At 46.3% G+C, this 24,869-nt stretch overlaps 6 protein-coding genes and 1 non-coding gene across 9 annotated transcripts; 3 read left to right on the forward strand and 4 right to left on the reverse strand.

Annotated features, from left to right (window-relative positions):
- The first annotated feature begins 114 nt into the window (after positions 1-114).
- Positions 115-16,401, forward strand: kkv (hyaluronan synthase-like protein kkv). Its single transcript, XM_017168096.3, has 14 exons — positions 115-234; positions 827-1,160; positions 1,225-1,359; positions 1,416-1,571; positions 8,719-8,913; positions 9,338-9,581; positions 9,684-10,913; positions 10,970-11,240; positions 11,300-13,230; positions 13,827-14,003; positions 14,912-15,112; positions 15,180-15,545; positions 15,613-15,717; positions 15,782-16,401. The coding sequence occupies exons 5-14, from the start codon at positions 8,771-8,773 to the stop codon at positions 15,950-15,952; spliced, it is 4,839 nt and encodes a 1,612-aa protein (XP_017023585.1). The 5' UTR covers positions 115-234; positions 827-1,160; positions 1,225-1,359; positions 1,416-1,571; positions 8,719-8,770; the 3' UTR covers positions 15,953-16,401.
- TRNAR-UCG (transfer RNA arginine (anticodon UCG)) lies at positions 5,978-6,050 on the reverse strand. The gene has a single exon. It is a non-coding gene; the product is annotated as a tRNA-Arg (tRNA).
- Positions 6,680-7,663, forward strand: LOC108075582 (uncharacterized). The gene has a single exon (XM_017168100.3). The coding sequence runs from the start codon at positions 6,785-6,787 to the stop codon at positions 7,559-7,561; it is 777 nt and encodes a 258-aa protein (XP_017023589.1). The 5' UTR covers positions 6,680-6,784; the 3' UTR covers positions 7,562-7,663.
- Positions 16,402-16,485: 84 nt separating the features above from the next.
- Positions 16,486-17,698, reverse strand: 7B2 (Secretogranin_V domain-containing protein 7B2). The gene is made up of 2 exons (XM_017168099.3): positions 17,521-17,698; positions 16,486-17,462 (listed from the first exon to the last, which is right to left on the reverse strand). Exons 1-2 carry the CDS (start codon positions 17,546-17,548, stop codon positions 16,678-16,680), a joined length of 813 nt encoding a protein of 270 aa, XP_017023588.1. The 5' UTR covers positions 17,549-17,698; the 3' UTR covers positions 16,486-16,677.
- Positions 17,699-18,311: 613 nt separating this feature from the next.
- Positions 18,312-19,833, reverse strand: LOC108075440 (transcription factor Ouib). Its single transcript, XM_017167893.3, has 4 exons — positions 19,498-19,833; positions 18,857-19,434; positions 18,674-18,787; positions 18,312-18,613 (listed from the first exon to the last, which is right to left on the reverse strand). Exons 1-4 carry the CDS (start codon positions 19,621-19,623, stop codon positions 18,490-18,492), a joined length of 942 nt encoding a protein of 313 aa, XP_017023382.1. The 5' UTR covers positions 19,624-19,833; the 3' UTR covers positions 18,312-18,489.
- Positions 19,834-19,912: 79 nt separating this feature from the next.
- On the forward strand, positions 19,913-21,950 carry hd (humpty dumpty). The gene is made up of 3 exons (XM_017168214.3): positions 19,913-20,087; positions 20,147-20,307; positions 20,362-21,950. The coding sequence occupies exons 1-3, from the start codon at positions 20,040-20,042 to the stop codon at positions 21,863-21,865; spliced, it is 1,713 nt and encodes a 570-aa protein (XP_017023703.1). The 5' UTR covers positions 19,913-20,039; the 3' UTR covers positions 21,866-21,950.
- Positions 21,951-22,027: 77 nt separating this feature from the next.
- Positions 22,028-24,860, reverse strand: Polr2F (RNA polymerase II subunit RpII18). 3 transcript variants are annotated; one of them, XM_070287182.1, is made up of 4 exons: positions 23,283-23,422; positions 22,808-23,186; positions 22,534-22,585; positions 22,028-22,465 (listed from the first exon to the last, which is right to left on the reverse strand). In XM_070287182.1, the coding sequence occupies exons 3-4, from the start codon at positions 22,560-22,562 to the stop codon at positions 22,099-22,101; spliced, it is 396 nt and encodes a 131-aa protein (XP_070143283.1). In that variant the 5' UTR covers positions 22,563-22,585; positions 22,808-23,186; positions 23,283-23,422; the 3' UTR covers positions 22,028-22,098. The 3 variants fall into 3 exon arrangements, 2 of the variants coding, with proteins under 2 accessions (XP_070143283.1, XP_070143282.1); XM_070287181.1 differs by having other exon boundaries at positions 22,804-23,186; XR_011445321.1 differs by lacking the exons at positions 22,028-22,465; positions 22,534-22,585 and adding exons at positions 23,968-24,645; positions 24,706-24,860 and having other exon boundaries at positions 22,804-23,186; positions 23,283-23,907.
- Positions 24,861-24,869: the final 9 nt, after the last annotated feature.

Below are 24,869 nucleotides of genomic sequence, written 5' to 3' on the forward strand. Positions count from 1 at the left end.
CCGGAGCGCCAAAGAAGGACACTGGGGCTCGCGGGAATGTACTAAATTATGCTGCAGATGTAAAATACTAAAAACAGCTTGACGGTGGAAAATTATTCATATTAGTTGTTTATTAAACAAATCCTGACGTTAAAGTTACAAAATGCTCCCGTATAAAATAAATTAAGTTTGGATTTTAGTGAATTTGACATATTCGAAGTCGGTATCTTACGGTTACGGGCACACTGATAAAATGTATGATTATAAAAATCGACTAATCGGCTGATGTCGATAACACAAAACACTTAATTTAAATTTAAATTTTTTTTGTAATTATTATTATAAATGTTTTGTAAAATAATACATATATTTGGAATGTAATAAAATCAATTAATATAATTTTCTGCAAGTTTAATTTCTGAAAGAGTACATAAAGGACATGGAAAGCATGTAAGAAAAGTTTGCGGACTTATTAAACAGATAAATTTATTTTAAAATATTTATAATTTAAAAACAANTAAATATTTTCTATTTGTATTTTAAATTATATAATATATTTAAATAATACGAATAAAAAACATATCCATTTTCACTTTTGCAATAAATATAAGTTTCAGTCATGTCGCAGTAAATGTAAATATGAATAAATAAATAAAATAAATTAGCTATTGGGACAAGTTGTTGTCGAAGGATCGGCCCTTGTCACCGAAACGATATGATCCTGGCCAGAATCTAATAAGAATGGCTAAATTAGTTAAACATAAAATAAAAAATATACTTCATATTCTTCGTATTACTATTATTACTTTCCAATTACATTAACCGCACATTGCTGAAACCTTTCCAGTTGCAGAGCTCTCTTTCTTGTGCTCTTCAGGCTCTCCCGCTCTGCGATCGGAATATTGGAGCAGCACCCAAAGACGGCAACAGAAAGCAGCAGAAGAGAAAAAAAATAACGAGCAAAAAACCAGACGACCTCGACCAAAGCTGTCGCAAAAACAAGAGAAATAAAAGCATGCAAATTAAAGTCGAAGAGATATGCAGTGAGGAAAGGAGTGGATCAACAGGAGGAAAAGGGGGACAGATCGATAATATAAGCTAATTGATAGATAAGTGTAGAAAACTGACTTATCTTTCACTTTTATTGAATAGAAAGGATCCACAAATTAATTAAAATAATTGTTCGTGTTCAATTTGTTGCTTATTTTTTCATAAAAGAAAAATATTTATTAACAACTTTTACAGATTTAAGGGTCCCAGGATGTCAAGCCTTATTGTCTTAGCCAATGCGCAATTATTATGAGGACCCGCTACCAGCTTTGTTAACCGTTACCACTCACCACTTCAGAAACAAGTAAGAAACAGGCAGTAGCGGTCCAAGTAAAAAATATAAACAACAAAAACAAGCTTTTGCGCTCATAAAAATTCACTTCCAGCGACAGCGCAGCCGCGCCACAGCTGGCAGCGGGCCACTTCCAATGGGCAAAAACGAAAGACTTCAATTCAGTTTGGCGAAGACAACGAACTCGAAAAGAGCTACCGCGGACAACAGCGAAAGATACGAGGCGGAGAGAGAAACGTCTTACAAAACGGTACGTGCGCGCATGCGTGTGTGTCTGTATCTGTGGGCGAGTGCCAGTGTGTGCGGCCAAAAGTTTAGTGCAACAGCAACAACCATTTTACCAGCCAAAGAGAAAAAAAATTAATGAAAAGAAATCAAATACAAAATACTCGCACGAAATTCAATTTGAAAATCAGTGGGCCACGCAGGCGAAAATAAGAAAAGGAGAGAGAAGCTTCCAGCTGGCCAAATTATGCAGAATCGCTGGCCAAAAGCAGTGAAAAGTGTCTCGGTTTGGAATTCCTATGTTCTTTTTATAGCCAGCTTAACCGGAGCAACATTCACCTGGGCCAGGTCTCTCACTCTCGCTATCTGTGAGAGACAATCGCGCTGATTCGTTGGCCTTTTCTTTTGTGCCATTTCATCGCCGTCATCCGATCGTCAGCTCTAACGAACGGTACAATTTTCTTGCCATACATCTGCATGTGAAAGTTACGACGGATCTCTTTCTATTTCGTTGGCAGCAGCAGCAGCTTCTTGCTTTTCTTTCGAGCCACTTCTGCTGCTAACGGGTTTTCGGCTGGTTCGTTGGCAACACTTTTGCTTTTACTATTCCACAATGTTACCCTGAATAAGCTGCAGCGAAGCTGGCTATTTAGCATTTCGGAGCTGAAAACAATTTGCGTTGTTTGCGGAGCACAAACCCGTTCGGCGAAATATATCAACACACCCAAAAACCAAGCAACTTGTTCTATAAATTATAAAATTAAATTAGCGACCCGCGAGCCGAGTCTCAAGATTTTCTTGGCATCTAGCACACGCTGAGTGCTGAGTGGGGTTTCTTTTTTATCGGGAAGCTTTCTCAGGGAACCGTTCCATTGCCAAATGTCACCTGGCGGTGATTTTCACCTGGATCATCTTCATTTTACCCGAGCCAACCAGTCATCCGCTTGGCATTTTCAATCAGATTCGCTCAGACGCCTCCATGGCAAGATTCAGCCTCAGTCCGAGGTTTTTAACCAAACCCCTCCGTCTCGAGGCCTCGCTTCTCTCCGATTCTTCAGCTGTTCGCTTCACTCATTTAAATTTTGCTCACAATTTTGAGTGGCTCACAGCCAAACAACAAACCTCTGCAAATAGTCAGTCTTTATTTGTTTTCTCTCCAAATATGAAGTGCCTCCTAACTGTTGTTTGAGGCATAAAATTAACGTAAATACAATACAACTATATTGCTTTCCTTAGCATCTTAAAAATTTTAAATTAAAACCGGCTCCTCCACCGCTTCCCTGGCTTTCAGTAACTATGTATGCTAAGTCATTAAATATGACAACTCATCGGTGGTTGGATAAGTCCTTCGGTAACCGGTATACAGTCATCAATGAAAGCCCAAATTAAAACCCCAACAAAAGACAAATCATTCTCAGATCTCAAACCAAAGAAGAAACGGAATAACACAGAAAATAAAGTGTCAGTTCCGATTCACCTTACGCATTACGTAAAAACCAAACATTAAGCTTGACTGTGACTCATTTTGTATAATCAAACTGCTTCGATTCAATTTTAACTATTGATGGTTGTCTCTTATAGCCGCATAATTCATGAAACCACTCGAAAACAATCAAATTTTTTGCAATTGAATGCCTTTTAATTGGTATAGTCGCCAATTTACAAAAAAATGTTGTGAGTCACTCGATTTGGTTGCACTTTCGGCCCAAAAAGGTTTATATATATTTGCAGGCACAAGCACACAACGGTAAAACGGTTTACAGGCAAACAAAAATTAAATATAAAGGTGCAAGAACTTAAAAAAAATGAGTTGGCATCAAGTTAAGGAGCCTCTTTATATTTCAAAAGGAAGCAAAATGAGGTTATTGTTTCCCGCTGACAAGCGAGGGACTTTGAATGTTTGTACAAAGATACATATATAATTAATAAATCTGGGAAAGATTTTTCACATTTTTTTAGGTCAAATTTAAATTGAAAATATATCCTTCGGATTTATTTGATTGATTAATACATGTTAACTTATTCAAGTCCTAGATTTTCTCCTGCAAAAATATTTTCCCGTTTACTGCGGCTTGTAAAAATTATCCGTATAAATTATCAGTTTCATGTTAATTATATTTTGGTTTCTATATCAAGACCTATCTGTACATTTTGATGGATGATGCAAGCTCTTCCAAGCTTCACAACTTAAAACAGCCATAGCTTAGAGTTGGGCGCAGCTTCCACATGTAGTGTCGTAGATCGATGGACATGAATCACGCAACTCGATATGATACTGGTATTCCTGCAATCGGATTGCAGGCAACCTTCAAGCAATTGTAGCTCTCCGCTGTGGCAAGCATAAATCAAGCGCTTAAATGGCCAATCCCAGTTAGCTGACCAGTGCACATTGAACCCACACCCATGGATGTCCGCGTCCGCTTGTGTTCCCCGCGGACCTCCAAGCCAAAACTTGCCCCATCTCGGCCATGTCACCATTGTAGTAGTACTCACAGATCGTTCCGGCTTGGTTCGCCTGCAATTTTTCACTTAATGCCTGCGACTTTACTCCTATCCGCGCATATTTCTTGGCCGCAGCTCGATTGGTTTTCCTGTAGTCCGCCGAAAACTGGTTGTCCGGCAATCGGCAATCCAACGTTCAGTCGGCAGCTGGTCGGCGTGGCCGGTTCGATTGCCGCGTTCCCGTTTTGACTAGTTGGCTCAAGTTAAGTGTAGCAATCAATTTATGCGCCAGCCCAAGCAGCAACAACTGCTGCAGCTCCAAGTTGTATCTGTGTGTCTGTATCGGCATCGCATAGATTGTGTTCGCTTATTTCTATAACATTTATTTTACAAGTATCTGACTTTCACTTTTTTTCCTGCCTGTCTTTCTGGTTGGCGGTCGGTGGAGCGCAGGTTTTAATTGTTTGCCTTCTTTGGCGGTAGTGTCTTAGCCCCTAAACCCAAACAATCAGTCGGATACATAAGTTTGAAAATACACAGAAAGAAATACAAAACTATATATACAGATAATTAATTAGCTCGAATTTAGGACCTTTTAGTTATTTCTATTAAATCCAAGAAACATTCAGTGTCAAAAGGAAACAAGAAATGTCTAGGATAAATACTTTTACGACTAAACTGATGACTTCTATTCCTGACTAAGTTTTTAGATATTATTTGTCCCTGTATCTTTAGTTTAGTGCAGCATTTTTGTCCATTATGCTCCGTTCCAATAGCCGTTCACTTCGGCTCTATTCCTCCACCCGCCTCCGCTTTCCTCGCCAGGCGCTAATGTGATTATTACAACAGACAAAAATTATTAAATCGCCCAACGCCTGCAGCTGTGTTGTGCCCCATTGTCTGTTTGTGGGCAGCACAAAAGAGCTCGGCTCCACATGCCGCTCCAGCAAGGCCTCCAGCCCGCCCGCTCCAGTTTGCCTTCCTGTCCAACCGGTTGGCTATCGGAGATCTATAACAGAATATATATAAGAATATGCTCGTTTCTCCGACTCCGCCAAGTCAATTGCAGAGTCGTAATCCTTTTCGGGCTCGATCTTTCTGGCCCCTCGGCGTTGATTGAACGCGTCGACATGAATGCTTAATTTGTTTTCTGTCTTTTATTTTTCGAAGACTCGAATTTTCTTCCACTTAGGTCATATTTGGTATGGCGAACACGTTCTTTGTGTGGGTAAAAGTACTCCAATGTTGAGGCTGGCTAGGGTTAACCGAGTTCAACTGACCGGGGATTTACAAAGTTCCTTCGGAAACTGGTAGGCTCTAGACTTCAGACTGCATTTTCCTGCTCTTATATTGTAGTTCTTTGAGATATTTTTGATGAGTAAATTTTACACAATATTCTGGTTTCTACTATATGTTTAACTAAATGGTTCCAGTTTAATCGACCAATTTATCTTGCAAACCCAATTAATCAGTTCAGATATACCAAACAAAATCATTAACACATTAATTTAGGGACTTGAAAAATCTCAATTTATCTAAAAGCTACTGTTTTTTTAAGTATAATTTTATCACAAATATTAAGGCGCATTTAGCACTAGTCCAAGTTCAACTGGTGCTTGAGAACCATTCTAGGGGACATTTGACATTTAAAAGAGCCCCGAGAAGTCAAGATTTCTGTGGGACATTCAATGGCAGTGGCCAAGTTAATCGCTTTGTGCCGTCTTCTGTCCGATGGTTGCTCAATTGCATGTATTTCCCATATCAAATTGATTTCGCATTTTGAGTTGCCAAAGAGGCAAAGACCAAACTGGTTTCCATTGGGGCTTGAGAAACAAGAGGGGAGATGACTTAACGAGAAGATAATATATGCTAAAGTGGTTATTAAATCAATTTCAACGACATAATCAGGCATAAACAAGCAGAAAAAAAGTGTAAAATAGCCAAGGAAACTTTGAGTGAAAAAAAGAAATGCTTGAATGCAAGTAGAAACGACCGTGACAGGACTCGAACCTGCAATCTTCGGATTCGAAGTCCGACGCCTTATCCTTTAGGCCACACGGTCTGGTTGAAACGTCACTTTCGTTCCTGCCCCATAAAGCCCGAAACAGGCCCACTCCAAGGCCAGGCCGCCACAAAAGCATCCTGCCACACCTCTGAAAATGTGTGCTTAAAAGCCACCCTTACCCTCCATTAAGCTCTAAAATTGTGCGTCGCTTTCTGGGGTGTGGGGGAATGTGTGGGAGTCGTTGTCCACTTGGGGTGGTGTATCCAATCCGTCTTGTGCGCAGAATCCTACACAAGGAGGTCATATTCAACCCACAGCATCCTTTGGATGAGTCAGCTGTTACCCAGCTGCTTCGTTGGATGCAAATCTGTGAGCTTTCACTAGACTTATTATTCTCTTTTCCCTATCCAAGCTTTCTCTTGCTGTACTTTTAAATTCTTTAAAATTTAGACAGTTTGTTCAAAGGGACCAAGATTAGCATTAATTTTAAACACTTCATAAATCTCAAATCAAATTTTATTTTATAAGCTTTATATTTTAATAGTCACTCCTTTAAAATTATTAAATCTTTCTTATTTCCTCTAAATAGAAACTAGAAAGACCTTTTTAAATCCCCCCTAGGATTGGGGTTTTCTTCATTTCCAATTTTAAATTCCACATGTTCTATATCAGCTGCTCATACATATGTATCGTCTCAGTGTAATGGATTAGACTGTCAACACCAGTAAAGGCTTCAAAATTCCACTTTGTTTATTGTCAACAAATTTCCATAAGACCAAGTCTTATACACCATGCGGAAGGCCGTGAGACCTCGATTGGTGGCCCAAAGCCCAGAAATAGAAACGTTTAACGTGGCCCAGGTGAGCAGCTCTGCATTGAGTAGCACTCGGGGCTTCCAACTGCCGCCGCTGTTGGTCAAGGGACAGATCCGGCCGGAACAGTTGGCCAACGTTCGATTCCGGCTGGTGGAGGTCGATGCGCAGCCCCTCAGTGATCAGCAATTCAATGCATTGATCAAGCGGCTAGTCAAGTGCTTTATGTCCGAGGTGGAGATCACCAAGCGGATGCGCAAGATAACCTCTCGGTGGTTCCTTCTGCCTGGGAACAAGCAGCTGATTCGTCACATGGAGGCGCTGCGCCGAAATTACGAGACCGAAAGATCTGGCCTGGTAGTGCAGCTCAGTCGGGACTGCCGGTTTCGTCCCTATGCCAATCTTACACCACAGAGTGCAATGAAATCATCGGGCAAGTTCAGCAAGGCTCGAAAAAGCAAGTCCCTGGAGATAATTTCAAAAAGCTGCGAAGTGCTAGAAGTGTCAGATCCGGATGAATGCACCTCCAGGCAGCGACAGAGCGGAGGATTTCAGCCCATTATCTGTAACCGTATAGTAACACCTGCGGGTCTGACCAAGAGGCTCCGGGAAAAGCTCTACAGACTGCAGGAAATTGCCAAGTACCGACCTGAACCCTCCATAAGTGACGAATCTATGACCACCTTTCCTGGAGATACGGGTGCTTTGGCAAAGTCAAGTTCATCCGACGTATTCTACGACATGGATAACTTTTAAAAAAGCAATCAAGTTCCATGGCTTGGGTTTACTACTTGGCTTTTCCACATCATCACTATCTATAAGCAGTTTTATTGACCATATTAAAAAACCTTAAAAAGATTTTAGTTTATTGTATTTATATGAAAATATGTATTGATGAATCCTAATCATGCCTCTTCAGCTAAAGAATACAACTGACTTTCCAAAGTCTCTGCTTCAAAGTACCTTACACAAATTATTTCTTGTAAAACCCCATAACTCTTACCATCGCCCGGCAGCAATTCCGATTGGAATACCATCTTCAATTTGCCTCATAATCATAAATATTGCACTCGGACCGGAATCTGGCACAAGGCCCTCATTGGCAGAACAATACGAGCAGGGCTGGCTGGCAACTGCAACTCCAACGCCAGCTCCAACTGCAAGTCAAACGAGTAATCGTACTTAATTACCATAAAGCAGAAGAAGCCCCGGCGGCCACATCGGTTTCAGTTCCGTGCCACATGTGGAACGACTGAGGCGTGTCCGTGCTCCGCCCCGAAGCCAAGTCTCGAGTTGCGCATGCGACTTACGTGGCTCCAGCAATTTCCAAGCTAACTCCATGCCGAAAATTTCCCAAGTGAAAGTGAAAAGCTTGTGATGCTGATGAAAAATTATGATGCTAATTTAACCGCTGAGATGCCCAAACTATGACTCACGTTGGACAACGATGATATTGTGCTTTCTTAAAAAGATCTAAATAAGTTTCTGTTGAATCTATTTATATGATGTGAATATAAGCAGGAAAAAGATTAAGTTCAGAGAAATTTGTGGTTTATTCTGTAATTTTAATGACTAACTCGACAATTTATCCCTCTTTTGGCTTATTTATGATCCATTTTTGATTCGAAGACATGATTTTACTGGCAAGCTGCAAGGATATACAAATTATTGCTGCCCGAAGTTAGATACCTTTCTTGTGTAATATAAAATGTTGTTTCTCTGCGTGTATGAAAAGCTACTCTCAAGGTTCAACTGGGGACGACCTAAACCGGTCCGAGGGCGGAGTCAAAGGATGCCTGTCCTTGGAAGCCCGTTTCCATGCCCATAAATTGCGTGTCCATTAAAACCGGCTTATCGAACCATCACCGAACCAGCATCAATTACACTCTTACCTCTCCTCTGCCTCTTTGCAGCCGAATATTTGCATTCCGCTCCAAGATTGGGGGCTAGCACAAACCGTGGGAGATGTCTGCGATGCGGCATCGCCCAATGGCCCCGCCGGGGACCGGAGCCGGAGCAGGGGCCGCCGGTGAACACGGCGACAGCGACGACAATAACTTCACCGACGACGAGAGCTCGCCGCTGACTCACGACATCTACGGTGGCAGGTAGGTCTATACCCTCTCTCACCCACTTACCCTTGGTTCCAGCGCCACCAGCTCTTTGGCCAAAAGGTTCGTCAAAATTTTATGCAAATCGCTAGCTGGCTAGATGATGGCTAACTAACTACCGCGGAACGGCAGCCGGAACCGAACTGTCTCAGTCAAGACAGCTGTAATTAAGCCCGCTTCGGCCGAGATTGCTTCACAGTCACTTTCAATTCAGGGCAGGGCGGAGTCGGAAATGCCGGAAGTCAAGATCATCTAGTCGAGCGAACAGAGATCACTGGTCTGTGAGTTGAGCTATATCGGATTACTGTGGGGGCTAGTTCACAGTTTGAACTTCATACTATACAATAAAAACCATATACAATAAATAATAATAACAAGTAAAAGCTTCATTTAATAAATAAACTATTTATATATCTTTCAGCCAACGCACCATACAAGAAACTAAAGGATGGGATGTGTTCAGGGATCCGCCAATAAAGATCGAGACTGGATCGACGGCGAACCAGGAGTGCCTAGAATTAACCATCAAAATCCTCAAGATCTTCGCTTATGTGTTTACGTTTATCATAGTTTTAACCGGTGGCGTCATAGCCAAGGGCACAATGCTCTTCATGACCTCGCAAGTGCGCAAGGATAAGAAGATGGAGTACTGTAATAAGGACTTGGTAAGATCGATTATCAGAGAAAAGTATTTACCTAAGGAATTCTCCAGATAGCAAAGCAATAATTTTAACTAAAAATACAATTTATTTTTGTATGCCCAACAGGGTCGCGACAAGAGCTTTGTGGTGCGACTACCGGAGGAGGAGCGCGTGGCCTGGATCTGGGCTCTGCTGATAGCCTACGCCCTGCCGGAGATCGGAGCCCTAATCCGGTCTGCCCGTATCTGCTTCTTCAAGACTTTCAAGGTGCCAAAGACAGGGCACTTCCTGTTCGTCTGGCTGATGGAGAGTCTGAGCGCCGTGGGCACGGCACTACTCATGTTCGTGGTCCTGCCCCAGATCGATGCGATCCAGGGGGCCATGTTGACCAACTGCCTGTGCGTGATACCAGGCATCTTTGGCCTTCTGTCACGCACTTCAAAGGAGGGCAAGCGGTTCGTTAAGGTGATCATCGATCTGGCGGCGGTGGCTGCCCAGGTGACGGGCTTGGTGATCTGGCCGCTGCTAGAGAACCGCCGGGAGCTTTGGGTCATTCCCGTGGCCTGTGTGATGATCTCGTGCGGCTGGTGGGAGAACTACGTGTCCCCCCAGTCTCCGCTGGGTCTGGTGCGAGCTCTGGGACGCATCAAGGAGGAGATGAAGTACACCCGCTACTTCTGCCACATTTTCCTCTCGATTTGGAAGATCCTGCTCTTCTTCACCCTCACTCTGCTGATTTATTGGGCGCAGGGCGAGGAGCCCGGCAATCTGTTCTCCATGTACGGAGATGCCTTCGGACCGCACAAGATCATCGTTTACGAGCTGCCAGCAGGGCTGGGTGGGGTTCTGCCCGATACTTTGGAATCGGCCAATATAGACACAGTGGATGTGGACGCCGCCTACAACACGGTGGTATACGTGCTGCTCCTGCAGATCTTTGGCTCCTACTTGTGCTACATCTTCGGCAAATTCGCCTGCAAGATCCTCATCCAGGGATTCAGTTACGCCTTCCCAGTGAGCCTCACCGTACCCCTATCCGTTTCGTTCCTCATCGCCGCCTGTGGCATCCGGATTGATGATCCCTGCTTCTTCCACGACACCATTCCGGACTACCTGTTCTTTACGAGCCCCTCGAACTTCCGGTTTAACAATTTTGTTACGGAACAAATGGCCTGGGCCTGGATCCTGTGGCTCCTGAGTCAGACCTGGATAGCCCTGCACATCTGGACGCCCAAGTGCGAGCGTTTGGCCACCACCGAGAAGCTGTTCGTGAGGCCCATGTACTCCTCCTTGCTTATCGATCAGTCGATGGCCCTTAACAGAAGGCGGGATGATCAGGCGGATGTGAAAACGGAGGTAAGGATTATTTTATTAAGGAAAACAATGTACTGATACAGAATCTATGCTTCCAGGACCTTTCAGAGATCGAGAAGGAAAAGGGCGATGAATACTACGAGACCATCTCGGTGCACACAGATCGCTCCTCGGCTCCCAACAAGCCGTCTATCAAGTCCTCTGACAATATCACCAGGATCTACTCCTGCGCCACCATGTGGCACGAGACCAAGGACGAGATGATTGAGTTCTTGAAGAGCATCATGCGAATGGACGAGGATCAGTGTGCCCGTCGAGTGGCGCAGAAGTATCTGCGTGTCCTCGATCCGGACTACTATGAATTTGAAAGTGAGCTCCCCCAAGAGGCTTCCGCTGAACGCGAATTTGACCAAGTTTTACATTTTCAGCTCACATCTTCTTCGACGACGCCTTCGAAATTTCCGATCACAGCGATGACGATATCCAGTGCAATCGGTTCGTCAAGCTCCTGATAGCCACCATGGACGAAGCAGCCTCGGAGATCCACCAGACCACGATCAGGCTGCGGCCGCCCAAGAAGTACCCCACTCCCTACGGTGGTCGTCTGGTGTGGACCCTTCCCGGCAAGACTAAGTTCATCACTCATTTGAAGGACAAGGATCGCATTCGTCACAGGAAGCGCTGGTCGCAGGTGATGTACATGTACTATCTCCTGGGTCATCGCCTCATGGAGCTGCCCATCTCGGTCGACCGCAAGGATGCGATAGCAGAGAACACCTACCTCCTGACCCTGGATGGAGACATTGACTTCAAGCCAAATGCGGTGACGCTTCTGGTGGATCTGATGAAGAAGAACAAGAACCTGGGCGCCGCCTGCGGACGCATCCATCCCGTGGGCTCGGGTCCCATGGTGTGGTATCAGTTGTTCGAGTACGCCATTGGTCATTGGCTGCAAAAGGCCACGGAGCACATGATCGGATGTGTGCTCTGTTCGCCCGGATGCTTCTCCCTGTTCAGAGGCAAGGCCCTAATGGACGACAATGTGATGAAGAAGTACACCACCCGGTCGGATGAGGCGCGTCACTACGTGCAGTACGATCAGGGCGAGGACCGTTGGCTCTGCACGCTGCTTCTCCAGAGAGGCTATCGCGTGGAGTACTCGGCCGCCAGTGATGCCTATACCCACTGTCCCGAGGGCTTCAACGAGTTCTACAACCAGCGGAGGAGATGGGTGCCCTCAACCATAGCCAATATCATGGATCTCCTGGCAGATGCGAAGCGCACGATCAAGATAAACGACAACATCTCTCTGCTGTACATCTTCTACCAGATGATGTTGATGGGCGGCACCATCCTGGGACCAGGCACCATCTTCCTTATGTTGGTGGGTGCCTTCGTGGCTGCCTTCCGCATTGACAACTGGACTTCCTTCCACTACAACATCGTACCTATCCTGGCCTTCATGTTTATCTGCTTCACCTGCAAGTCGAACATCCAACTTTTTGTGGCCCAAGTTCTGTCCACGGCCTACGCCCTGATTATGATGGCCGTGATAGTGGGTACGGCTCTGCAGTTAGGCGAGGACGGAATTGGCTCTCCCTCGGCCATTTTCCTGATATCCATGGTGGGGTCATTCTTCATAGCCGCATGTTTGCATCCGCAAGAGTTCTGGTGCATAACATGCGGCCTGATTTACCTACTGTCTATACCCTCCATGTACCTGCTGCTCATCCTGTACTCGATCATCAACCTGAACGTCGTCTCCTGGGGCACCCGCGAGGTGGTGGCCAAGAAGACCAAAAAGGAACTGGAGGCGGAGAAGAAGGCCGCCGAGGAGGCGAAGAAGCGCGTCAAACAGAAGAGCATGCTCAGCTTCCTGCAGAGCGGAATCGGAGATAATGGCGACGAGGAGGGCTCCGTGGAATTCTCACTTGCCGGTCTATTCCGCTGCATTTTCTGCACCCACGGCAAAACCTCCGACGAGAAGCAGCAGCTGACCACCATCGCCGAATCGCTGGACACGATCAAACAACGGATGGACACCATCGAGAGTGCTGTGGATCCCCATGGGCATCATGCCTCGCGTCATGGCCGCAGGAGAACCACCTCCAGTGGTTCCAAGGATCATCATCTGCTCACTTCGGTGGCGGAGAAGTCGGGCGACGAGACGGACGTATCGGATTCGGACACCTCAGCGGAGCCGAAGCAGGAGCGAGACTTCCTCACCAATCCGTACTGGATCGAAGACCCTGATGTGCGCAAGGGCGAGGTGGACTTCCTGTCCAGCACGGAGATCCAGTTTTGGAAGGACCTCATCGACCAGTACCTCTATCCCATCGACAATGATCCCGTGGAGCAGGTGAGAAGATTTATTATTGGTTTCAGGAAATTTTGAAGTTGTTTAGTTACTTTGTTTAGTTTTAAATATTTAAAATGTCCTTTAAGAACTCTCTCTTTCTCTAGATAAAAGCTTTTCCCTTATATTTTGAAAGTATTTAGTCCGATTTTTTACCATAACTGGATTAGATTTACTTTTTAAAGCGGTTTTTTTTCAAACCAAGGCTTTAAAACCGGAATAATTTTTCTTGTAGTATATTTGAGTTTAATGTCCCATAAAAAGCTAACAAAAGTGAGCTTCAAGCCAAACAATTGTACCTTTAGAAAAGTAAATGTCAGTCACTAAACTGATCAAAACAAGTTTAAGTTTATAGACCTTAAAGACAATGGGTTAAATATCAGATTTAAAAATAGTTCAAGCCTTTTTTATTTTAAATATATAAATTCTTAAGAAACTACATCACAAAGCATCTTATAGTAGGTTTATTCTTATCCTAATCTCTTCGGCGGTCCGAAGCCAGCCTCTAAATTCACTGTGTATATTTTCTCGGGAAATCATTTCGAACCACAACCGATTCTAACCCCAAATCGCCGCGAAATCGGATAACGCTCTTGTAGGCCCGCATAGCAAAAGATCTGAAGGAGCTGCGCGACTCATCGGTGTTCGCATTCTTTATGATCAACGCACTATTCGTGCTGATCGTGTTCCTGCTGCAGCTGAACAAGGACAACATCCACGTGAAGTGGCCGTTCGGAGTGCGGACGAACATCACCTACGACGAGTCCACACAGGAGGTAATTGTCAAGTTGGCCGATCGAACTAACACAACTCTTGGTTTATTTCTTTCTTTGGCAACCACGATCCGAACCATGACACGAAGGCCCGCATTGCCTCCGATCTGATTGAGCTGCGTAACAAGTCGGTCTTTGCGTTTTTCATGGCCAACGCCTTGTTCGTGCTGATTGTGTTCTTGTTGCAACTGAACAAGGACAAATTGCACATCGTTTGGCCGTTGGGCGTCAAAACGAACATTACCTATATCGAAGAGACATCTGAGGTTTATAAATCAAGCTACTTACGATGTTCCACTTACTACCACTATGTACAACTGTGCTCTCAGTGTTTGTTGTCTTACCCCAAACCTCTGGAAGGGTCCTAACTTCCTGCCTCTCCTCTCTGTTTCACTCTAAACTCTAAATGTTTATTACCCGTTCAACATGTCACATCACAAACTCAGCTAATGATGTCCTTTGTTCTCTGTTACTGTTACTGTTTACCCGTTTATTGAACCCCATCCTAATGGTTCAGGCTTATATATATCATACGAAAACATCATGTAAAAACAACAGAACAACATCTCGACATTTAAGCGGTTCTAACAGTTGCCCCCCAAGAAACACGGTTAACTGTAAGCCATAAATATATATCTCCCCTTCTGAATAATGCCCAGACTCATGGCAAGCATGTTCATTGGTCCTCCAACATCAACACAGTATCAATGTGTCCCAATAAATATATAAACAAACCCGACATATAACCAACCTCCCGAATGGTATCACACCTCAACCTCAACATGCCACAATCACCGACAATTGGTGCTGAGATCAGCCATTTATCCGAGCCCAAAACCAAAACGTCAAATGTCACTAACCCGACCTTTACTTCCCGAGGGCCCCCACTTATACATCCGATTTTCCTATAGGTACATATCTCCAAGGAGTATCTTCAGCTGGAGCCCATTGGCCTGGTGTTTGTGTTCTTCTTCGCACTGATTTTGATCATTCAGTTTACGGCCATGTTGTTCCATCGCTTTGGTACAATCTCCCATATCCTGGCCTCCACTGAACTGAACTTCTGCAAGAAGAAATCCGAGGACCTCACCCAGGATCAACTAATAGATAAGGTCGGTACTGCCAACAATGTAATTTAAAAAATCAAAAGTGAAACATTTCTTTGTTTGGTTCAACTAGCATGCTGTGGAGATCGTGAAGAACTTGCAGAGATTACAGGGCATTGATGGGGACTACGACAACGATTCGGGATCCGGGCCAGATCGCATAGCCCGGCGAAAGACCATCCAAAATCTGGAGAAGGCTCGCCAGCCACGACGCCAAATCGGCACCTTGGACGTGGCCTTCAAGAAAAGATTCCTGAAGCTCACCGCGGATGCAGAGAACAATCCGGCCACGCCCATTCTCACCCGGCGCCTTACCATGCGTGCGGAGACCATCAGGGCGCTGGAGGTGCGCAAGAACTCGGTGATGGCCGAGAGAAGGAAGTCCGCCATGCAGACACTTGGGGCGAAGAACGAGTACGGGATTACCACTGGGGCGCCGGTAGGAATAGAAACTTTAGCTAAGGAAGAGTAAAGCAAGACCTAATAACCTTTTGCTTATCCCGCAGATCAACAACAATGGAGGTCTGCCTCCAAATCAGAGAAGTGGGCGAATTTCAAATGCCGGCATCAGCATCAAGGATGTCTTCAATGTGAACGGAGGTCCTGCCGAGGTAAGACTATAAATTATGTCTTTAATATATTTTAATATATTAATTTTTTGTTTTTTAATTACAGCAAATTTACGGCTCGAATGGAGGTGGCACCATTAATCAGGGCTACGAGCACGTGATCGACGAGGATGGTGACGGCAACTCCTTGCGGCTGACCACCCGCAATCCGCACCCCCATCCCCAGGTGTCGTGGGGCCAGAACACCAGCGGGGGCAACAACACGGGACGCCTGTAATCCGTCGCACATCCTAGACATAATGCTAAGCTAGAGCTAGAGATCTTTGTTAACGAATTCCGCCTCTTTCCATATACTGCCTAAACGTAAGACTAAGCCCACACCTAGAGTTGTAGTCAGGAGGAGATTGTGTTGTACATATTTATAGGGACGCGAGAGAGATTCAGGACATTGCTGGAGCCTGTCGACACAACGAACATTATGCTTAGCTAATCACACTGCCTGTGCCGATGTGTGCATGTTCGTGGGCCGAGTGCGTGCCCACGGTGGCATCAACATTCATACTATGTACTATACTATATCACTTGTTAGGTTATGTTTAAGTCAATCCCCGTGTGCGTCCAGCCGGACACACGACCAGTGCATGCTGACACAAAATACTCAACGGGAAGCTGATTCGAAAGTGCAGCAGTGAGGTGGCCTATTTATAAAGATATATTCCACATAACGACGACAGTTCTTTTAAAAAAAAAAATGATTTCTTTTGTACAACTTTTGATACAAAAATAAATGAAAATGGAAAAGTGTCTCCGATATTTGTGTTTGGCTTAGAGCCCTGGATTAATATGAATAACTTTATTTGCTGGGAAAGAAACATCGCTAGACTTTGGGGTGGCGGGACAACATTAATAACGAACTATGATAGGTAATAGCAGTAGACACCCATGCGGTAAACGATGTAGGTAATGGTCGTAAGTGTGGGCTCGAGTTTACTCGGAGCAAGCTTAGTGGAAGAGCAGGTTGCCCTTCTTGGCGGCGATGGGCAGTCGGTCGCCCTGCAAGAACGGGTTCATGACAGCGGCATCCATGCGCGGATCGGGCATGGCCGGGTAGCCGGCCTTCTTCACCAGACTGTTGACGTTGTTCAGGCTGTTCTCCTGGCCCATCTGCAGGATGTACTGCTCCACGGCCGAGTTCAAGTCACCCTTGTCCGATCCGGCATCGGCACTGTCCTGATCCGAGCAGTCGAACATATGCTCATTGTCGCAGGTGCAATCCTGGGCGGCCTGGAATTCCCGACTGAAGGTGGCCGTGTTCTCAAAGTCCGAGATGCAGCTGCCGCCCTGGGTCTCCACATCATAGCCCTCGGGGCAGGGATTCGGCGGGTTGCAGTAGGCTGGCAGACCAGCATCGTTCTTAACGATGTTGGGGTACCTGTTCGGACCCTCTCCCATGCCGCCGGAGATGAACTGGTGACCCCACAGCGAGCTGTGCTGCAGGAACTCGTGATCCCGCAGGGAAGGACTCGAACCTGCGCCCGACGGCATGATACAGTCGCTGCCCCCGTCGCACAGGCTGGCATATTCCGAACGGGACACTAGGTCCACGTTATCCTTGGGTGCTCGGACTCCCTCATTTTCCACGTCATAGTAGCCCACCTGCATGTCGTTATCCATTCGATTGAGCAGATCCGTCAGCAGAACATCGGCCAAAATATCCTTGGATCCGTACGACTGGCTCTGGCAGCCACTTGAGAGGAGCAGGAGCACTCCAACTAGCCAGGGTGCACCTGGAAATAGGTGGTTTAGCCATCTAATGCACATGTCGGCTCATTTTCCGCCACTTACTCTGCGAACGGGCCAACATATTGCGCATTTCCAACTGATTTATACCGTCCACGTAGGAGTTTGCAGATAGTATTGATTTTTTTCGGCAGCAGCTGCTTCGAAAACGCTCGGCGGTGTGTATAACACTGTGACGTAGAGCTCTCTGCCCGATGTGGTGGCTACCAGTTGAATACGCGGAATATACGAAAATGCAACCAAAACGCTCTCTTTATAGGGCAGTCAAAGGCGATAAGGTAGCCGAAATGACGCCTGCGCCGTGGGCGAAAGCTCTTTTATGTTGGGAAAGTCCCTTTTTTGCGACTAAAGTTTATTTAAATGGTTTAAGGTGTCCCACAAGGATCCGTAAATATTTAGTGCGATGTTTCTAGATCTAGTTATTGTCCAGATTCTGCTTACATCTCTATTTTATATATACTTTTCTTTAATTAAAACCAATAGGGCAAGTTTATTTATTTAATAAATCACAAAGTTGGCTAATTCGGGTCAAATAATAATAATAACTTTCAAAAGTATATCATTCGGGAAGCCGAAATTTGTATGTTCAATTAAAATTAAAGTTTTGCAAAAATCAATTATAACTAAGCCAAAAATGCATCAAATTCGATTCGGAAGGCTTTTTGGTGCTAGTTCTCCTTCTCCTTCTCCTTCACAGCTTGTCAAGCTCTTGACTAAAATAATAATATCATGCAAATCATTGCAATAATATATTTTTAACATCATTTTTATATCTTCATAAAATTATGTAGTCCAAGCTAGCACTACAGCCCCCTGTTATAATTAGTTTGGTAAACTTTAAAATCATCTTTCTTTATTAAATAAATAAAATAAAATTCTACAAAAACAGTAGGTCCTGGGTTAATTTCATAAGTGGAAGCATATTTAACATAAATATGACATGAATATAACAATAGTATGTGAATGTGACGATGAATGAGAATATATGGGTTTATTAATATCTAAGCGACACATTTAACTGTCAAACAACTTGGTAATTTCATCCTGCATGTGTTTAGTCATGAGCTTGTGGTTTGCCGTCTTAGAATGCGTTTGAACGTCTTTGCGAGATTGAAAATTTTCGTTGCAGGGCTCACATCTGATAGTACGAAGGACCATTGTAAATGGGATCAAGGAGCTGTGCAAAGCATGATCTTACCTGAATTTCCACTTGTCTTCTGGATGAGTGGAACTGTGTGCCTGCAGTTCCACGACGCTGGAAAAACACATCCCGCATTCAAGACACGGATAAGGCCTTTCGTTCTGATGAGCTCTGCAAAACATGAATTTAAAGATGAGTTGAGTAAAGCTGAAATAAATAAGAGGTCATCAAACTACTGACTTTTCGTGACGCAACTTGTCTCCCAGGGCGATGAACACTTCGTTGCAGGTAGAGCATACAAACTGGCGATGACCCAAGTGGTTCCGAGTCCGGTGCTCCTTGAGCGTAAACTTTCTCTTGAAGATCTGCGGACACTCGGGGCACGGAAAGAAATGCCTCATCTCCCGGCGCCCGAGATGGCCTTCCAGATGATCGTTGTACTGGCACTCGTCGTTGAAAATCCGCCCGCACTCATTGCAAATGAAGAAGTTCTTGCTCCGCTTTGAGGCCCGTTCCTGCCGTTTCTCCTGGATCTCGGCCTGTTCCGCAGCTGCCATTACCAATGCCTCAGGATCTTCGTCCGTATGCGATTCCACCTCATCTTCTTCATTACAGGTCACGAACTCCTCGGCGTCAATCAGCTGCTCATGGAGCTCTGGAGAGGCTATCTTGCTGGGATGAAGATCTTGCGTTTTAGTCTTAATGTCCAGCAAATACTTTTGCGAGAAGATGCACCGCTCTCGGAACTTGACAGCCAAGTCCAGCTCGGATGTACAGCGGTCGCAGAGAAACTCAGGGAGTCCTTCAGTGGCAGTCAGCTGGAAGAAACAAGGAGTACCAACATGAATTACCAAGTCTTGTATGGGAAGCGAGGATACTACCTCTACTCCTGTAATCAGTTTCAGTTGGTCATTCAACTTGCCGCGCATATACTTGAATATGTTTCGTTGGCGGCTCTGGTTCCTTATCTGATTCGCGCAAACGCGGCAAACTTTTGTGATATCCATTGTTTACTAAACTTATTTGGCCCTGCCCTCTAATGCTTAAATTAAACCAAGAACAAATGGTTGGCTGGAGGCGGGGATAAGCACCACAGTGGCCAGACAAAGATGAACTTGTGAGGGGCACTCCAGCAGTTAATAGAAAAAGTTTTACTTGGTTTTAACGTTAATTTTGACAACGTTAATATTTTTTGTGGTTTAATTCACGCAGTGTGCCCGTCTTCTCTTCTGCCAAATATGTCGACACGCTAATGACTATTCGATTGCAGGCCGCCGATTGATTGATTATCGATTTTTGTGTCAGCTCTAGTGCGCGCCATTCCAGCTGTTTGGTAAAAGGAAACTTGGAATTGTTTAATTATCCTGTCTGCAAAAAGTGTATATAGATTGTTAAGTGTAATTGGACAACTGCAGTAAACAGCATGTCCAGCGAAGGAAGTTTGTCCTCCAAATGGACGCGCCCCGATGATGTGAGTCCAGATTCAGAGCAACACCCACCTGCAACTAACGTTTTTATTGTTACTTTTAGTTTATAAAGCTCCAGCGGCTTAAACAGAAGAAGAACAAGTTAGCTGCTCGTGTTAGCAACAACAACAACAACAAGCGACCTGATCTTCAGCTGGATGAGACTGACAAGAGCAAACTACTGGAGGCCAAGCTGGCCCAAAAGCGAAAGAATCCCTTTGCCAAGTGAGTAATCCGCCTTGTCCTTGGAAGTATAGTCACCATCACTTGACGATACAGGTCCACAGATGCCGCCAAGAAGCTGCGAGTTGATCTGGAAGTGTCGGAAAGCGAGCCCGTGGTCACCGCCTCTTCCTGCTTTGTGCGGGAAACCCCGACACGTCCGCCGCCTGCGAAGTTCGCGCTCCAGAAATATGACCCCCAAGCCTTTGCCAAACTATTCCAGCAGCCCCAAGCCAGTGCAGAGGATGAGGAGGATGCTGATTTGGCTGCCCGGCAGAAGCACACTGCCCATCTGCCCGTGGACTGGTGCCTGAAGACGCGAGCCCGCTTTTTCTGTCCCACAGAGCTGCCCGCCATCCAGCTAAAGACCTCGCAACTGGCCAGCGGCCTCACCAGCTTCGTTCGCTGCATGGATCCGCAGCGAACGGAGAGCACGTTGGACATCTCGGATGCCACGCGGTTCAATCAGTGCACGTATTACTGGCAGCACCCGCATCTGCCTTGGCTGACGCTCTTTCCACGCACCGCCAAGGAAAACGTGGGCGTGGTTGTGGGCGAACGGGAGCGCAAGGCTCTGGCCGAGGAGTGGGATTACAGCTTTCGGGGGCTGTTCCAGCTCTTGCGTGCTCGGCAGTGTCCCTACTTCTACTTGTGCGCCAACACATTTACCGTGCTATTCCGAGCTGCAGGAGTGGGTGGTCGGGCGGAGAGCCATGCTCTGGTCACGCCCTCAACGCGCGGAATGCGTCAGGCCCTGCGTCAAGAGGGCATTGAGTTCACCATGCCGCTGAAGAGCGAGGCAAGCGGAAGCGCGCAAGACAACAGCTTCACCGAGGAGAGCACCAGCAGCTCTTTGCCCCAAGAGACAGCGGAGGACATCCCGGCGGCACCTGCCCAAGAAGATGAGGACGAAGACGAGGACTGGCTGGAAAGTTTGGGCGTAGACGAGAGAGAGCTGCGTCGCATCAAGTCCTCGCATGCCAGGAAACAGCAGGCTGCCGAGATGCGCGAAGATTTCAGCGATAACTCACTTCTCCTAATCGATGGTGTCGAGTGCCAGGGATTCTTCAGCTACCTTCTGAATGCCAAGAGTGCCATCAGTACGGTGGGACGCCTGGCCGGGGTGCCACCCACTCTACTCTCTCCAGTGGCCTTTCCCAAGGCCACCATGCAGCACTTGGTGCCGCGGTCCAAGAAGGTACGCCTCGACGGCGTCGACTACTTCAGTGTGGACATCAAGGGTCTGATCCTACCCACATTTCTACCCAGTGTGGCGGAGTTGCTCTGCGAGACGCGCCAGATGTTCAGCTCAACGCTGGCCAGCAGCATCAACACGCTGGCGTTCAGCAAGGCCACACAGAAGTTGCTCGAGAGCCCGGAAACGCCCCAATCGGAGGGTGAAGGAGAGGATGCCGCCGGACAGGTCTTTGGCGAGCAGAATCTCTCCGAATGCGGCCTGCTGCCACAGGTCGTGGCCTCAATTTGTCGCACTGGACAGCACGCGGTCGGTCTTCTAGAGCGAGTTTGTTACCAAAGGGGCGAGGGATATGCCTGGAGCTAAGGGTCGATCCGCTTTTGCTTGGGCATCGCCCTGTTGCCTTAGTCTTAATTTGTATGTTTTGTTACTTGTAATAAAATTGTCTACTAGCTAATCTATCTTGGTGAATTGTGGACTTGTTAAATATTGCCAGCTCCCCTGGGAAATAGTTCAAAGCGAAGAGCATGTGTTTTGTGGCTAGGCAGCCTTAGTCTTAATTTGTATATTTCGTTAGTTGTAATTAAGTTGTGTACTAGCTAGTTATCCACCATGATCAGCTCGTCTATGCTCCAGTCCTCGTACGAGTGGTCCGGCAGGTAGCGGCGGATAATAATGGGGATCTTCTTCTGCTTAAGCTCCTTCATGGCGATCTGCAGCGGGTCTGTCTCACCGTCCAGCTCTACCATGATGGGTGCACACATTGCGATTTGGAGGGCTCGGGTGCCCAGAACTCGGGCACGTTCGTATTTCGTCATGTACTTGGTGGTTATTCGCTTGGACTTTGGAACGCCGCCGCCTCCTCCTCCCCCGGGTGCAATTATCTCAATGTTGTCCGCCTCCTCCTCCTGGTTAATGTCCTCGTCCACATCCTCGTCGACATCATCGAAATCGTCGCCGCCAACACTGGAAAGAGGAAATACCCCAATTAAAGCACTTCCAGAAAATATTTTTGATATTTTGGCTTTACTAACTCGTCATTGTCAAAGTCTCCATCATCCATGGCTCGATAAGTTAGGCTTTTCTCTGATTTTTAGAAAAATTATAGAATTAACACAATTTCGGCGTGTTTGGCGTGTTTTTATGTTTTCAGTGTGACCGAAGAGCGAACGAGGAAAAATGACTATCGAGTGCAAATAGTCTGGCTCGTTGCGTACATCGACTATCGATATCGATATCGAAAATCGATATTTTACAGCGGAAAAGTCCAAAAATTAACTTAAAAGTAAATATGTGAAAAGTACCCACAAATAGCTGCGTTTGGACCATCAAATGTGCCGCCAAGTGGCCAGTTCCAGGCTGAAGGCTCCCAGCATCCCAGGAAGTGGGAAGACAGATGTCACATGGATTGGAACCCGAGTATTTCCAGGCCAGCGACCAAGGACAAGGAGAAGATATCTTCTGGCAGGTAAAAGCTCATCCTTTTGGTCCTATAAATACCGTTTTCACCACGTTCGGCTTGGGCATGGCAAGTTAAGCGCAAGATTTGAAAGGATTAAGGATCAAAAGATGTTGACTGCGGCATCAGTCCCCCTGTCGGATGAGTAATATCCAAATGGCGCTTACAATACCAAAAATATCACTCAAAGCAGAGTAGTCTGTGCAGTCTTGTTTCCGGCAAATGATGCTGTCAATAAATATAAGTAATTTGAGATAAACACAAGATAAATCCATTAATAACGATTAGCTTTCAAGTTGTTAATTTAGGAGCAGGTGTTCTTACTTATTCCAGGTATTGCAAATCATCATTAATATGGACAGTTCATATAGTACACTTCCGGGGAGTCTGTAGGAAATCAGGAATTTTACAAACTTTTTTTGTCCTCATAGTAGCGTTCGGTTAGTACCGCAGGATGGTCCATATGCACAGGGTGCTTGGCAAGGGACTTGTGGATAACGCCTTCCGTCATAGTCCACATAGGTGTGGACTGATACATTCCTTTTCCTACATCTTCCTCTACTACATGCACGATGCGTACAAGGATAGCACTGATAGTCGGGATCATTGCACTCGCAATCCAACGTACCGTCGAAATTGCATCGCGCGCCCAAAGGGTGATGACATATTGGCATGGCGCAAGCATCCCGGTAGCATATTCTTGCGCAAGAAGGGCTGCAGCATGGGACGCACGGTCGTTGCGAGCGCTGGCAACAGTGATTACTGCGACATCGGTCCCGAGTCCGGGTGGGGCAGCAGATATCGGTGTCCCTACAGCGTAGAGGCGGCCTTGGAGGAATGCAACAGGGGTCTGCACAAGCCGAGGGTGATCTTAGCGAATAAGGCCTATAGCAGGGGACACTCGTGCAACATCGTCGCGGCGTCCTGCCGCAGGTGCTGTGCCCGCTCCCTGTGATGAAGGTTTCGGGGGTTACGGAAAGGGGTACCCCAATTTCCCGGATCTACTTGCCCATTAGCAGTCACTATTGATTTTTATTTCGATGAAGAAAAAAAGGCAAGGACTGAAAATTTAGCAGGGCCAAAATTTGGGAGAACTTTCATGTTTCGTCTGTTTCTGGTTTGTGTAATCTGTGTTGTCTGCCGGGTAGCGCCTGCTGGGATCCGATCTCTCACTGGATAACGCACTTCTTCTTAGCGCCCTTATTTTGAGAGCGGCAGTGAGCGCAAGCCGGAACTGGGCGTTGATAGGGCACCGGACCACCTCGATGACTCTGGGGGCAGGGCATGTGGACGTGCGTGGTATTGCACGGCTGCGGCTTTGGCTGCAGTGGAGTGCAAGTACATGGCTTTGGCTGCGGGGGCGGAATGTTGTCGCGACAGCTGCATCGTGGGCAATCCGGCGGCGGCGCCTGCACGGGGGGAGGGCGGCAGCAGTGAATAACATCAGCTTGGATAGCGGGCTGCGGGCGGACGTTGCGGACCCGATTCTGGGCGCAGCAGCATTCAACTTGCGGTCGCTGCGGTATTTGTTGTGGCGGCAGCTGGCAACCGGCGGGTGTCTGGGATGACGGAGCTTGCTGATAGTCCTGCTGCTGACAGCCAGCGGGGGGCGGACGGTGAGACGGTGCTATTGGTGCACCGCCGGTGGTGCCGCAGGGACATGAAGAGTTGATCTTGCCAGTATTCGCTGCCGGAGGTTTCTTTAGCGATTCGGGGATTCGCGGTTAATGGACTACAAAATACTTACACATTTTTAAGAAAAGGCTTAGTAATTGGTTCTCCACACAGGCTATGCTACCGACAGAGGCTTAGATAAACTGACAGTACCTGACAGAGTTCGCAAAGAGAGTTTTTTAATGTACTTTTGTATCTTTCATAATTGGTAGGAGTTTCTAGGTTTCAATACAAAAA

Source organism: Drosophila kikkawai, chromosome 3R (assembly GCF_030179895.1).
Source record: "Drosophila kikkawai strain 14028-0561.14 chromosome 3R, DkikHiC1v2, whole genome shotgun sequence".
Taxonomy (NCBI): Eukaryota; Metazoa; Arthropoda; class Insecta; order Diptera; family Drosophilidae; genus Drosophila; species Drosophila kikkawai.